Raw genomic sequence first — 12,613 nt, 5'->3', positions numbered from 1 at the left:
CCCGTTTGTCTGCCTCCGGCCTGGAAAGCAAAGCGGGGAGGAGGGGCTCCGGAGGCGCCTCGGAGGCCAAGTGGCCTGACTCCGGTTCAGTCCAGGGAGGGGTCTGCAGGAAGCCCAGGCTGGCCAGGGCCCCCGCCCCCCGGACCCCCACTTCCAAGGAGACCCCGATTCTGTGGCTGAAACTAGGCTGCTGCCACATGGAAGCTTTGACCCCGCTTTAACTGCCACGGCTCTATCCTCTGGAATCCTGGCCTTTGTAAAACCCGCAACAGGGAAACCTGTATTGGTCAGCCAAGGAGGATGAAATAGGCCTTGCAAGCAGTCCAGTCCCACTGGCCCTTCCTCAGCAAAGAGGCGACATTTGTATTTAATTTGGGATCTTGCACCTGGGGCTTGTCGCTTGTTGTGACAGACATCTCCCCAAGAAGGCTCCGCGTCTGGTCCCAAAATATAAATCCCAGTAGGCCATTGCATTGAGCCACGGCGGTATCAAACCGGATTAATTCTGCAGAGGGGCTGCAGCCCAGCTGGAGGGGGCTAGGAGGCCTGTCCTGAAATCCCCTCGGCCTCCTGCACGTGAGAATGCTCTCTGACACGGGTGTTTGTGCTTTCCTGGCCCTCCTGCAACGGAAACATTCAAGTTAATGCTTGTGTGAAGCCAGTTCGGACCCTGACTGTTGGATTCACCTCCGTGTCGATTCACTCTCCAGAGACCCCTCGGTTGACCCTGAGACCCTAGCCCTTGTTCCCCGGACCCACGCCCCGCGGCCAGAAAGGAGAAACGGGCCCCACGCAGGACGCCCCCTGGCTCAAGACCCTCTCCGGCCAACTGTCCCCGCGACGGTGAGGAGCGACCCCTTCCCAAATCCGCCGGGGGGGTGTCTTCTTTCCCTTGTCCCCCCCCCCCCCGCTTTGGGATCCAAAAGCGAAAGCAGCTGAGGGGGTGCGCGGGATTTGTCGCGACACAAAGTGGCCAGATGCTGCTGCTTTTGCTGCTGGGGGTCCCCTGCCCCCCTCCGCCCCTAATCGCTCGTGTAAACGGCCCATCGATCATCGCCGGCGGGGATTAAAGGCCCGCAGACCCCGCCTCCGCCGCTGAGGAAGGGGAGGGGGCTTCGGAGGGACAGCTGCCGCCAACCTGATCGCCATTCGGGGGGGGAGAGGACCCTCCCTCAAATTCACCATTCTGCGGGATAGGGGGAGGGGACTCCCAACGAAGACCCCCCCCCGGGACGTTTGCAAAGGGTCGGGGGTCCTGGCTGGGACACCCTTCGAGGGCTTTTTGCCGTAGGAAATGGGCACGAAATGGAAAGAAACCCCGGTGGGCTCCAGGGCCCCTCTCTGTTCTGGAGGGAGGAGGAAAGGCCCTCTTGCCTCGCAAAAACATCACACACACACACACACAAGGAATGTTTGTTTCTGTATTGGTTTTGTAGTGCTATATTTTATTTTCCATCGCTTCGGTGGAAAGAAAAGGAATGTATCACTATTTTCCAGGACTAAGAGAGAGGCCTGATTGACGGAGGCTCCTTTCCTGAGACGACTCGCGTCTTCCCCGCATGTCTGAATGTGACGATGGGGGGAGTCTCCCTCCTCCGCCCTGAAGCTGCCCATTTTAATCGCAACGAAAGGCAAAATTACATCCAAAATTAAAAAATGAGCTTCACGGTCCTGGCCGGTTTCTAACCCCCAGCTTCGGCCTTTCCCAGGGGCCGTTTTTTTTTTTTTGGGAGGGGGGCCTGTGCCCAGCTCTCCCTCCTTTATCCCTCCAAGCGAAGGCCTTTCATAGAAGCCACGTGTCCATGTTCCTCCTCTTCTAGGAGTTTATTCCTGACGTTTCGCCAGCAATTGTGGCTTTGGCCTCTTCAGGGAAACGTCAGGAACCCTAACCCTAACCCTCATAGCCCCCCAAACCCACAAAACTACTCTGGATGCCGGCCTTGGAAGCCTTCGCCTTCAGGTCCCCTTCTTTCCTCTTCCAGCTGCAACACTTTAAAAGGCACGCTTTTAAACCGGCTTTAATTATTTCCTTCATTGGCCGCAACGTTACGAACACTTTGATTCCATTTAAATTGTGCGTCTAAACTACTACTTTCCTTTGCTTTTTGGAATCCGCTCTGAGTCCCGGTTTTGGGTGAAAGAAAGAAAGAAACAGACGAGGGCTGCATCCATACAGGAGAAGTAACCCGGTTTGGCACCGCTTTAATTTGTCTGGCTCAAGGCTATGGAATTCTGGGAGTTGGAGGTTGTTGTGGGACCGGAGCGGAGCTCAAGAAAGGAAGGCCCCACCACATACTCCAACTCCCAGAATTCCATAGCCTTGAGCCAGAAAGGAGTTAAAGCGGAGCCAAACCGGGTTATTTAGTGTGGATGCAGCCGAGGATGCGGATGAAGATGGAGCAGAGGGGAGGGGGATCTTTCTTATCCCGAGGAGGCAGGAAGAGTGAGTCGGGGGTCGAGAATCTGGTTTACGATCCCGGGGATCATGGAGCGATTTGTCGGAGGCTTTTACGGCCGACCCGGGCAATGAAACCCAAAACCTGCCCAAAGCCCTGCGCGCCTTAATCGCTCCCAGACGCCGCGGGGTTTACGGCCCCATTTCGGCCTCGTTGGAGGTTTGGGGGCGAGGGGGGTTGAGGGGGGGCTTAGGCCATAAAACTCAATGGCGGCTGCGGCGGCGGCGGCGGCGGAGGGCTGGGGGCGAGGGACCCCCTCCGAGAGAGACCCCCTCCCCCCAGATCCCAGCAGGCGGCCGTCGGGGGCTTTGAAAAGCTCTTTGCGGCGCGGAGGGCCCCCCGCTTTTATGGCTGCCTTTTACGGGGCTGATGCCCGTCTGCCTTGCATTAGCCTCCTCCAGAGCGGAGGGGGGCCGGGGAGCCCAGCTGGGACGCAGCCGGAGAGGAGCCTCCCAAAAGCCGAGACCAAGAGGAAGCCAGAGGAGCCCAAGCCGCCGGACAGGGCCCGATCCACCGCTCCGGAGGGAAGAAGACGGGCCGGATCCCAGGGAAGAAAGGGACGAAGGGAGCAAAGGAAAAGAGAGGGTGGGGGGATAAGGAGTCCGAATGGGGAGGGGACACGAACCTGGCGCAGGGACCGCTGGACAGGAGCAAGGCCTCGGGCGGCGCCGGACAGTCGGACCCCGAGCTCAAGGTCTCCCCGCCTAGGAGCAGAAGAAGGAGAAAGATTAAAACATAGTGGTTGATTTTACTATTACTGCTGCTGCTATTAGTAGTGATAGAATTACTATTATTACCGTTATTACCACTACTATTAATGTTACTGCTATCACTGCAACGGCTGCTGCTGCTGCTTCTCTATGGAGGTCGCATTTGTCCGCCTCCCGCGGGGGTCCTCCGTTTGGGTTCAAAGCCTGGGTCCCCCCCAGAGTCCTTCCTGCTGCTCTTCTGAACCTTTTACTTCTCTCCGTCTGAATTTTAAGATTAAAATTTACTGCTTCCAGGTGTTTGCTTTTAATATTTTTTAAACCCTCAGATTAGTCTCGGAGTGAAGTCAATCCGTTTCCTGCGCAGCAAAGCGAAGGGCGTCAAGCATTTGTCGTTTTGCGTGGGGGGTTTTCTAAGGAGGTCATCGAAATAAGCCCCCCCAAAACACACACACACACACAAACCCACAGAGAGAGAGGGGGGCTGCTCACTCCGCCAAGCTCCTCACAGAGAAGATTTCGGCCGACTGGTCAAGGAGCCCCTCCGCCGCCGCCGCCTTTTCCTGGACTCCGGAAAGAGGCCGAAGGAGACCCCCGCGAGTTTTAAGAAGCCGAGGGCCCACTTTTGCCTCGTTTGCGATTCACTCACATGGCTTCACCCCAAATAATAAGAATAATGTCGGCAAAGGGGCCACCCCTCTCTGTCTATCCCTCCGTGTCTTTCTTTCCCCGAATGAGGCCGAGGGAAATCAAAAAGCGGGGCCGCGGGGGCTGCTCTGAACTGGGGGAGCGGAACTGCGCGGACGGACGGACCGACGGAATGGAGGAAAGAAGGCAGCTTGAGTCGGGGGTGGGTGGGGGGCGAGCGGGGGTCCCGTCGGGGCTCCTATCGCCGATTCTCCCTTGCCCAGATTCTCAGGGGAGGGGTAAGGGATTGGGAACCCCAAAAGCAAGGAAAGGCGACAGGGGACCCCACCCCCGCAGAATGAGGCCCTCGGTAACCCCCCCCCAGAACGGACAGCAACGGGGGGCGGGAATAAAAGGGGTGAGGAGAGGGCTGAGTGCAAAGGCCCCCTCCCCCTGGACGGTCAGGAAAGCAAGAGAGGAGCCTCCCTCCGGGACCCCTCCCCAGTTTCTGCCCCCCATCAGCGTCCACCTACCTGGACTTCCCTCCGAAGGGCGAAAGGGCCAAGCGGTGCTCTCTCCGCGGTCGAGCTCCCGAGGGGCAAGCGAAGAAGAGAAGGGCCCGCCCGGAAGTGGCGGATTAGCACCGGATCTCTCCCGCTGCGAGCTCCGGAGGGAGGCAGGGACCAAGGGAGGCTGGGGCTGGAGCCGGAGACAAGGCCGCAGAGAGAGGAGGGCGGGGGTCGGGTTCCGGAGCAGCAGGGGAGGGGGCGGCAAAGCCGGAGAGGAAAGGCAAGGCAAGGCAAGGCAAGGGGGCTCCTGCCGCTGCTGCTGCTGCTGCTGCCGCAAAACGGGGGTCTTCCCCCTGGCGCCCTCCCCGCTCCGGCCGCTCGGCGGAAACTTTGTGCAGACTTCGGCGCTGGCTCCTCCTCCGCCGGCGCCCCGTCGATGCGGCTGATGGCGAGCTTTTAAGGCCGGAGAGCCCAGCGGTCGGACGGGGGTCTTGCCAGGGACAGGGGTCTCGAGAGGACCCGAGAACCGGAGGGATTCGCCCTGCGAGGGAGATGGGCTTCCCCTCGCCTTCTCCGCCTCCACCTCCGCCTCCCCCGCGCGCCCCTAGGCCCCCCTGGATCCGGAGGGCGTCGGGGCTGGGCTGGGGGGGGCTTCTAGAGGGGGAGGGGAGGGGAGGGGCGGGAGGCGAAGCGCTCGGGCTCCGTGTCCGGCAGGAACTCTAGCAGCACCGGCAGCACCGGCGGCAGCAGCAGAGGCGGCGGCGAGGGAGGCAGGCCCATGACCCCCCGCGGAAGAGGAGGAGGAGGAGGCGGCGGCGGCGGGAGCTGAGAAGGGGTCCGGACACCGAGGGCCGAACGATTCGGGGCGACCCTCCCCTCGGCCTGCCCTCCCCTCCCCTCCTCCCTGGCTCCGGCCATGACCTCCAGGGCAAAGGAGGGCAAGGCCACCGCCCCGCCACCGCCGCCCAGCGCCCAGGAGGGCCGCCCGAGCCCCTTGGACCAGCTCCCGCCGCCGGCGGCCAACTCCGCCAAGCCGCTGACCCCCTTCAGCATCGCGGACATCTTGGGCAAGCCCTGCGGCCGAAGAGACCCCGCGTCCGCCGCCACCGCCGCCTCCGCCCACCGGCTCCTGGACAACAAGGGCGCCTCCGGAGGGACCGGACCGGATCGTAATGGCCTCCCCGCCCCGGCCTCGCCGCTCTGCGCCCTCGAGGAGCTGGCCAGCAAGACCTTCCGGGGCCTCGAAGTCAACGTCCTCCAAGCGGCCGAAGGTAAGGCCAACAGGGACGGAGAAGCGCCGTCCAGGAAGCCCCAGGGAGGCCGGCCCCAGTCGGGGAGGGTGACGGGGGGGGTCAGGGCAGTCTCCGCCAGGAAGCCGCGGCCTTCCTCTCCATCGCGGCCCAGCTCAGCCCCGCCAGCCCCGGGCTTTTCTTCCCTTTCCTTCTCCCCCAGCCCCCAAAGAAGGGCGGCCGGCGGGTCAGCCTTGCCTTTTTGTCCCCGGAGCCGCCGGCGGAACAGCCCCAACCGGCGGCCTGGACTGCTCTGACTGGCCGCAGCCTCCTTCCCGGGGTCGCCGCTTCAAGATCAGACGGAGGGAGGGATGGAAGTGGGTCGCTGGAGCAAATGGCAAATCGGCGGGGAAAGATCGGGGTCCGTTGCTGGAGGAAGCGCAGGGTCCCTGGCAAACGCGGTTCTGCCTCGGACTCCGCGTTAGCTCCGAATTAATTTCGCCTGGGCTTCGGAAGGTGAGCTCTAACCTAAAGAGGCAGAGTCCTGGAGACGTTTGGCCGACACGCAGTAAATGTCTCTGCCGCCATAGCTCTCCTTTGGTCCGTTACGTCCACCGGCGTTGGGTCGGGAGAGAGAGAGAGACCCGACCAGCCATCGAGGTCTGTCGCCCCATCCATCTCCATGGAAGCCAGAGAGAGACGGCCCTCGGGGGCAGATGGCCGGGCTGTTCGGTGCTTTCCTCTCGAGGCCGTCCTGGCTGCCCTGCCTCCGGCCGCTTCCCCGAAGCCCACCGGAGGCCCAGAGACCCTCTTCTGCCGGGACTTTGCCTTCCTCTCCCCTTCCCCAGCCTCACAGGCCGCCTCCGGGCCGACGAACGGATTCCCCTAAATCTAACCCCGACCCTCGCTCCGCGTGATTGAGCCTCTCTTTCCCCGGAGCGCCGTGACCCTCTTTTGGGGTTCGTCTTGGTACAATCGCATTACGATCAAATTATATTAATTTGTATCTAAATTAGACCGCCTTTCATAGATCCACTATTCCCAGCCTTTCCCTCCGCTCTCCTTCGGCCTTTCTCCGCCGTCCAGGAGGGGACCCTCGCCCACCGGGGGAGAGGGCTTTTCCATGGGGCTCAAAGGTCGAGGCCCCCGCCCTCTTCCTCTAGCCCCTCCAGCGAACTCCTCCAGTTTGGCCAAAGGGCCCCAGGGCAGCTTCGTGCCCCCCAAGAAGGCCGCGGTTGGAAGCTCCGGGAAGAGGCAAAGGCGACCCCCCAAAGGCGACCCGCGCTGCTCGGGAACGAGAAGCGTTTAGCAACGGAGGCGGCGGCGGCGGCGGCGGAGGACTGATTTCCAAACCCAGTCGGCTGGGACAGCTGTGAGCGGCTCTGCTTTTGCTTCGGCCGTTTCCCTTGGTTCGATTGGTTTAAAAACCTTTGCATTTAGTGTGATGCCAAACGAGGAAGGTCCCTCGGAAGAGTCTTTAAGAAAAGGGGCGACTCCAGGCGGGGCTTTTTTTAAGGAAAGAGTAAAAAGATAAGAAGGCAGTTAATTAAAATAATAAAAAATAAAACAAATAATAGAATAAAATAACAATAAATAATTACCGATCAAAGCAGGAAGATGAAATATTTCCATACTGTTCTTTAGAGTATAAAATCAATATAGGAAAGAAGGGGGAAAGGCCCAGGACCCTTCCCAGGGAGAGGCAAGGGCCCCGGAATGACCCTACACTTCAACCTTCTCTCCAGGAAGAATCCCAAAATGCCCTCCATTTTGAGCAGGACTAGGAAGCATCAACTTACATCTACATTACTCTTTCTAGCTTTCCTTTTCCCCTTGACTTTCCGACATGTCGCAGTACCTTATCCTCCTTTGCAGCCGGGGCATCTGGTCACTCCGGCTAAAGCCCCATCGGGCTTTAGGTCGGCCGGGAAACCCAGAGCCCTGCGGCGGCGGATCGGGCGCGGAAGACGGATCAAGCCCGGGAGCAAAGGAAGGGAAGCGGAGCGGATTTCGGATCCCGGCTTCGAGGAGGATCCTGGGGAAAGGCATGGGCAATTCTCCCGCAAGGAGATCGGCTGAGATCCACGGGACTTGGGTCGGGAATGGCCCTCGGATTCCTCTCGTTCCAATGGGTCTCCTCGGGGAAGGAGTGATCTCATCCCGACGAAGGCGGACTGGAGAACGGCTCTTGCGGAGCGATGAAAGGCAAACCCGGGGCAGTTATGGCTGCTCTCCCGGTCAAAGGGCCAAGACGGGGAGAGAGCCGAATTCACCGCCGAAGGACCCAAAGGTTGACCCCTGTCCCTCTGGCAAAAGGCTGTTTAGGGGTTTAGGCCCCCTTGGTGGATCCCCTTTGGATGGCCTTTGTCGAAGTGAGGAACGCCAAAGAAGGAAGAAGAAGAACAGAACGAAAAGAAAACCAAGAAAGAAAAAGGAGCAGGAACGGAACGGGAAGGAACGGCGTTCTCTTTCCAGCATGAATTCAGTTTCCAGTGGCTTATTTGCGCGAAGGAGAGGGACGCTCATCACCACCACCACCATCATCATCACCACCACCATCATCATCATCACCACCATCATCATCACCACCATCATCACCACCACCACCATCATCACCATCACCACCATCATCACCACCATCATCACCACCACCATCATCATCACCACCATCATCATCGTCAGGGGGACAAAGCCGAGGCTGGAGCTGCATTTTCTTTTCCTCAAAGGCTCCGGAGGAGTCCTTGCGGACTTCGCAAAGAAGACGCCTTTGCAAAACGGGATCCTTCTTGTGCTTCTGGATCCCAGATCCTCAGTCAGTCTGGATCGAAAAATGGCCCTCAAGGCCTACGGATCCAGGCACAGAAGCCGACCACTGCGTTAATATTTCCGCCTGGCTTTCCCCATTGATCCGGATTCTCCGAAAGAATAAAGGCATCCAGGAGGTCGCTCGGAAGATGTGTCCTGATGGCGATGATGGCGGCCATGGTTTTACTCCTACTCCTACTCTTACTCTGACTGCGTCCCTATGAATCGGGGCGGTGTAGTAGTTGTAGTGTGAGCCGGGTCCCAATCCCCTTTTCTCGGCCCTGGAAACCCACCGGGCGACCTTGGCTACTAACACTCCCTCGGCCTCAGAGGAAGGCAAAGGCAAAACCAAATAATAGTTAGCCGTTTGACTTCCATCCCGCCTCTCCAGGTCGATCGAGGCGGGTAGCGATAAAAGCGCAGAATTACTTTCCCCCAAGAAAACGACTTGGAAGCACACCGCAACAACATCCACTGCCGACCTGAGGCCAGAAGCAAAAGGGGACGCTTATCTCTCTGGACCCCCCCCCCCCAATGTTGTGCCTTTCGGCAGGAGCCTCTCCCCACAGATTCCCCGGAGAAACCCCCTCGCCCCCTCCGGCCGAAGACTGCCCCCTTTTAATTCGTGGCCGGGGGTAGGGGGGTCTTACAGTCCCAGGGGTCTCTGGTTCAACTTTGAGACCTTGCAGTCCCCCCCTCTCCCGGTTCCCTCCGCCCGATTAGAACCGGGTTCTGAGGAGCTGGTCCGGAGGTGAAGGGGAGACACACTTCCTCCTCCTCAGGACCCCTTCTCGATTTCCTACCGGGTTCGAAGCGGGAAAGGCCTCTTCCTATCCCGTCCGTGTCCCTCTTGCCCCAGTTTGGGACTCAGCGAAGGACGACCCCGACCCCCTTTAGTCCCAAAGACTGAGGCCAGTGGGTCGAAACCGTGGGCTACGGGGGCAAAGGCCTGGCCAGGGATGGCTCCGCAGGCCTCCCGCCGCCCCCTCCCTCGTCCTTCCAAAAGTGGGATGGAGGCCAGGCAGATGGGGCTGGAAGAGATCCCCAAAGGTCACCCAGTTCAAGCCCTCTTCTGCCATGCAGGAACTCTCCCTCAAAGCATCCCCACTGAGAGATGGCCATCAGCCTCTGCTTTAAAAAAGCCTCCAGGGAAGGAGACTCCGCCAGACTCCGTTGAGGCACCATTTCATTCCACTGTCGAATGGATCCCATCGTCAGGAGGCTCTTCCTAATATTTAGGTGGCATTATTATTATTATTATTATTATTATTATTAAGCTTCATTTATAAAGCGCTGTAAATTTACACAGCACTATACATAAAACCTTTTAATTAGACGGTTCCTGCCTTCAGGCTGACACTCTTTTCCTGCTTGATTTATTTGTTTATTTATCGGTTTCCTTCTTATGCCTCTTTTCTCCCAAAAAGTGACCCAGAACAGCCCACAAATTCAGGGGAAAAACACATTTAAAATACTTTACAACGGAAAAATTAAATAAAAATAAATTAAAAACAGTACAAAATGTGCAAACCTTAAAAACTGCCACATTTAACCCCATATGAAAGCCATCCCATGACTGTGTATTAGAAGCCTTCCTGGAGAACACCCTTTTTTGCCTGCCGAAAAGAAAAGGGAAGCAGGGAGGGACGGCATCATCCAAAATCCACAGGACAGTGATACCTTTATGGGGCCAAGCAAAATGCACATTATACGGGTTGCAAGCGTTGGAAGCTCCATTGGCAAAAGGTGTTCAAAACGATGCAGGAGAAAGAAAGAAAGAAAGAAAGAAAGAAAGAAAGTGAGGGTGTTAGGCCTAGCCCTGCATTTGTGTGGCTATTGTCCGCAGTTCAGGTGGCCTGGGAGGGTCTTGGCGCAGGTGGGTGGGCGCCTTCTCCGTTGGGGATCCTGGGTGGTTCTTGGGAGTATCCCATTAGCAAAAGGAAAAACCACTGTTGTCACCCCCCTCGATCCTCGATAGGGAGAGGCGGGATATCAATTATTATTATTGTATTTCGCGATCCAGTTTGCCTCAGATCCTCCGTGAGGCCACAAGGCCCTTTGTTGGGAAGAGATCTCTGGGTCTCTCGGGAAGCCTCCGTGGTTTTGCATCAGGAAAACTTTCCCTGCCCTTTGCATCCATTCCTCTGCGGATGAGCCTCTGGAGCAGCAGGGAAAAAGCTCGCTCCGTCCAGCCCCAGCGTGGCTCCCCTTCCGCCGCGAGAAGGCCCACAGCTAACAAGGCCAATGCGATTTTAAAATCAATCAAGGTATAGTCTCTAGATCAAGGGAAGTCATAGTGCCCCACTATTCTGCTCTGGTCAGGCCCCACCTGGAATAATCCTGGGTCCAGTTCTGGGCAAAACAGTTCAAAAAGGACATTGAGAAACTGGAGCCATGTGTCCAAAGGAGGGAGACTAGAAGGATGAAGGGTCTGGAAACCGTGAAGCCCTCTGAGGAAGGACTGAGGGAACTGCTAGGGATGTTTAACCTGGAGAAAAGAAGGTTAAGGGGTGTCATATTGAGGAGGGAGCAAGCTTGTTTTCTGCTGCTCCAGAGAACAGGACCCAGTGGAGCCATGGAGGCAAGCTCCAGGAAAAGAGATTCCAGCTCAGCATTAGGAGCCCCTTCCTGAGAGTAATAGATGTTGGGCAGTGGAACACTCTCTCGATGGAGATTTTGGTGGAGTCTCCTTCTTTGGAGGGTTGGCTGGATGGCCCTTGGAGTCCATCCCTTTGGTTCCCTGACCCTGGGGGGGGGGGGTGTATGGTGTGGGGGGTGACTTTGTCCCCCTCCCTGACACTTTGGCCCCTCTCCGTCTCTCTCCCCATCGCAGGGCGGGACCCCCTGGGCGCCTTCGGGCCTCGTCCTCCGTCGAAGAAGCGGCGCAAGTCGCGGACGGCCTTCACCAACCACCAGATCTTCGAGTTGGAGAAGCGCTTCCTCTACCAGAAGTACCTCTCTCCGGCCGACCGCGACCACATCGCCGGGCAGCTGGGCCTCAGCAACGCCCAGGTCATCACCTGGTTCCAGAACCGCCGCGCCAAGCTCAAGCGCGACCTGGAGGAGATGAAGGCCGACGTGGAGTCCCTCAAGAAGCTGCCCCCGGCCGCCCTGGAGAAGCTGGCCTCCATGCCCGACAGCCAGACCCCCGACCCAACGCCCGGCCCGGGGACCCCCGACCCGCGACCCAGGGAACCCTTCTCCGACGGAGAGGAAGCGGAGGAGGAGGAAGAGGAGGAGGAGGAAGAGGAGATCGACGTCGGGGACTGAGCGCCGCCAGCCCCGGCCCTAGAGAACCGAGGGACCCCGGGAAGGGAGCCTTGGCCGGACCCCCGCCCCCCCTCCCGAGGCCAGGAGACCCCCCTCCGGACAGTGTTCCCCTTCTTTCTCCCCCGGCAGTCCCCCCAAAGATCGCCAGGGGCAATCCCCCCTAGTCTCCAGACTCTGCCCCAAACCTTCTGCCCCCCAATACCTTACCCCTTACCCCCTCCCTCCCTCCTTCGGCCCCCCAGGGGGAGGCTTGGTGCAATTTTTAAAACTTAATTTTATGATTATTGCTATTATTATTATTATTATTATTATTACTACTCCGTGGTGGTGGTCGTGGTCCTGTCCCCGTGGCTGTCGTGGCTGTCTGTCTCGGCGTGTTCGTGGTTTTGCCTTTTCTCCCGGGGGAGCAGGACCGGGAGACCCCCCCAGGAACACGTGGAGGGGCGCCCCTCACCCCATTTCGGCACATTCCCAAAGAGGCCGAGGCACCCCCCCAATAGAGACTGCCCTCTTCCTCTCTGACGCCCCCCACTGGGAAGATGGCTGCCCCCCGCCCTTGAGAAGGGGAAGGGCTCCTGGTCTGGGGGGTCCTCTCCCGCCCCTCCCCCCCTCGGTGGCCTGTGTGTGTATATATTTGGAATAAAGGGACACACCTGAAGCCGACCCCGCTGTCAGCCTCGTGGTTGACCAGACTTTGGGTGGGGGGGGGTCCGGCGAGGGTCTGGTCCGGCAAAAGAGGGGCGAACCGAGGGGACGCCGGAGGAAGCCCTGTGCCAATGGGGGGGGGGGGGCGGGGGCCAAGTCGGGGGGCGCGAAGGGCATTGACCGGTTCAGTTGATCCACCTGGGAACGCTTTACCTGAGACATGGGGGGGGGAGCAGAAAGGTCGTGCACTTTCTTAAAAGGACGCCTTGAAGTTGACCTGGGGTCAGGCAGCCTCTTTACTCGCGAGGAAGCCCATTCGAAGAGGTCTGGAATCCCCTTCCTGCTTCCGTCCAGCTCTTCCTATG

The 12,613-nt window shown here is 58.8% G+C and overlaps 2 protein-coding genes across 2 annotated transcripts; one reads left to right on the top strand and one right to left on the bottom strand.

Annotated features, from left to right (window-relative positions):
• Window positions 1–287: 287 nt before the first annotated feature.
• Window positions 288–5,217, bottom strand: LOC121931746 (formin-like protein 3). The gene is made up of 4 exons (XM_042469728.1): window positions 5,029–5,217; window positions 4,324–4,489; window positions 3,082–3,160; window positions 288–621 (listed from the first exon to the last, which is right to left on the bottom strand). The coding sequence occupies exons 1-4, from the start codon at window positions 5,215–5,217 to the stop codon at window positions 288–290; spliced, it is 768 nt and encodes a 255-aa protein (XP_042325662.1).
• LBX2 (ladybird homeobox 2) lies at window positions 4,416–12,242 on the top strand. Its single transcript, XM_042466997.1, has 2 exons — window positions 4,416–5,570; window positions 11,167–12,242. The coding sequence occupies exons 1-2, from the start codon at window positions 5,216–5,218 to the stop codon at window positions 11,601–11,603; spliced, it is 792 nt and encodes a 263-aa protein (XP_042322931.1). The 5' UTR covers window positions 4,416–5,215; the 3' UTR covers window positions 11,604–12,242.
• The last annotated feature ends 371 nt before the right edge of the window (window positions 12,243–12,613 follow it).

The sequence above is a fragment of the Sceloporus undulatus genome, chromosome 5, assembly GCF_019175285.1.
Source record: "Sceloporus undulatus isolate JIND9_A2432 ecotype Alabama chromosome 5, SceUnd_v1.1, whole genome shotgun sequence".
Classification (NCBI taxonomy): Eukaryota; Metazoa; Chordata; class Lepidosauria; order Squamata; family Phrynosomatidae; genus Sceloporus; species Sceloporus undulatus.
This window is presented reverse-complemented; position numbering and strand designations above follow the sequence as displayed.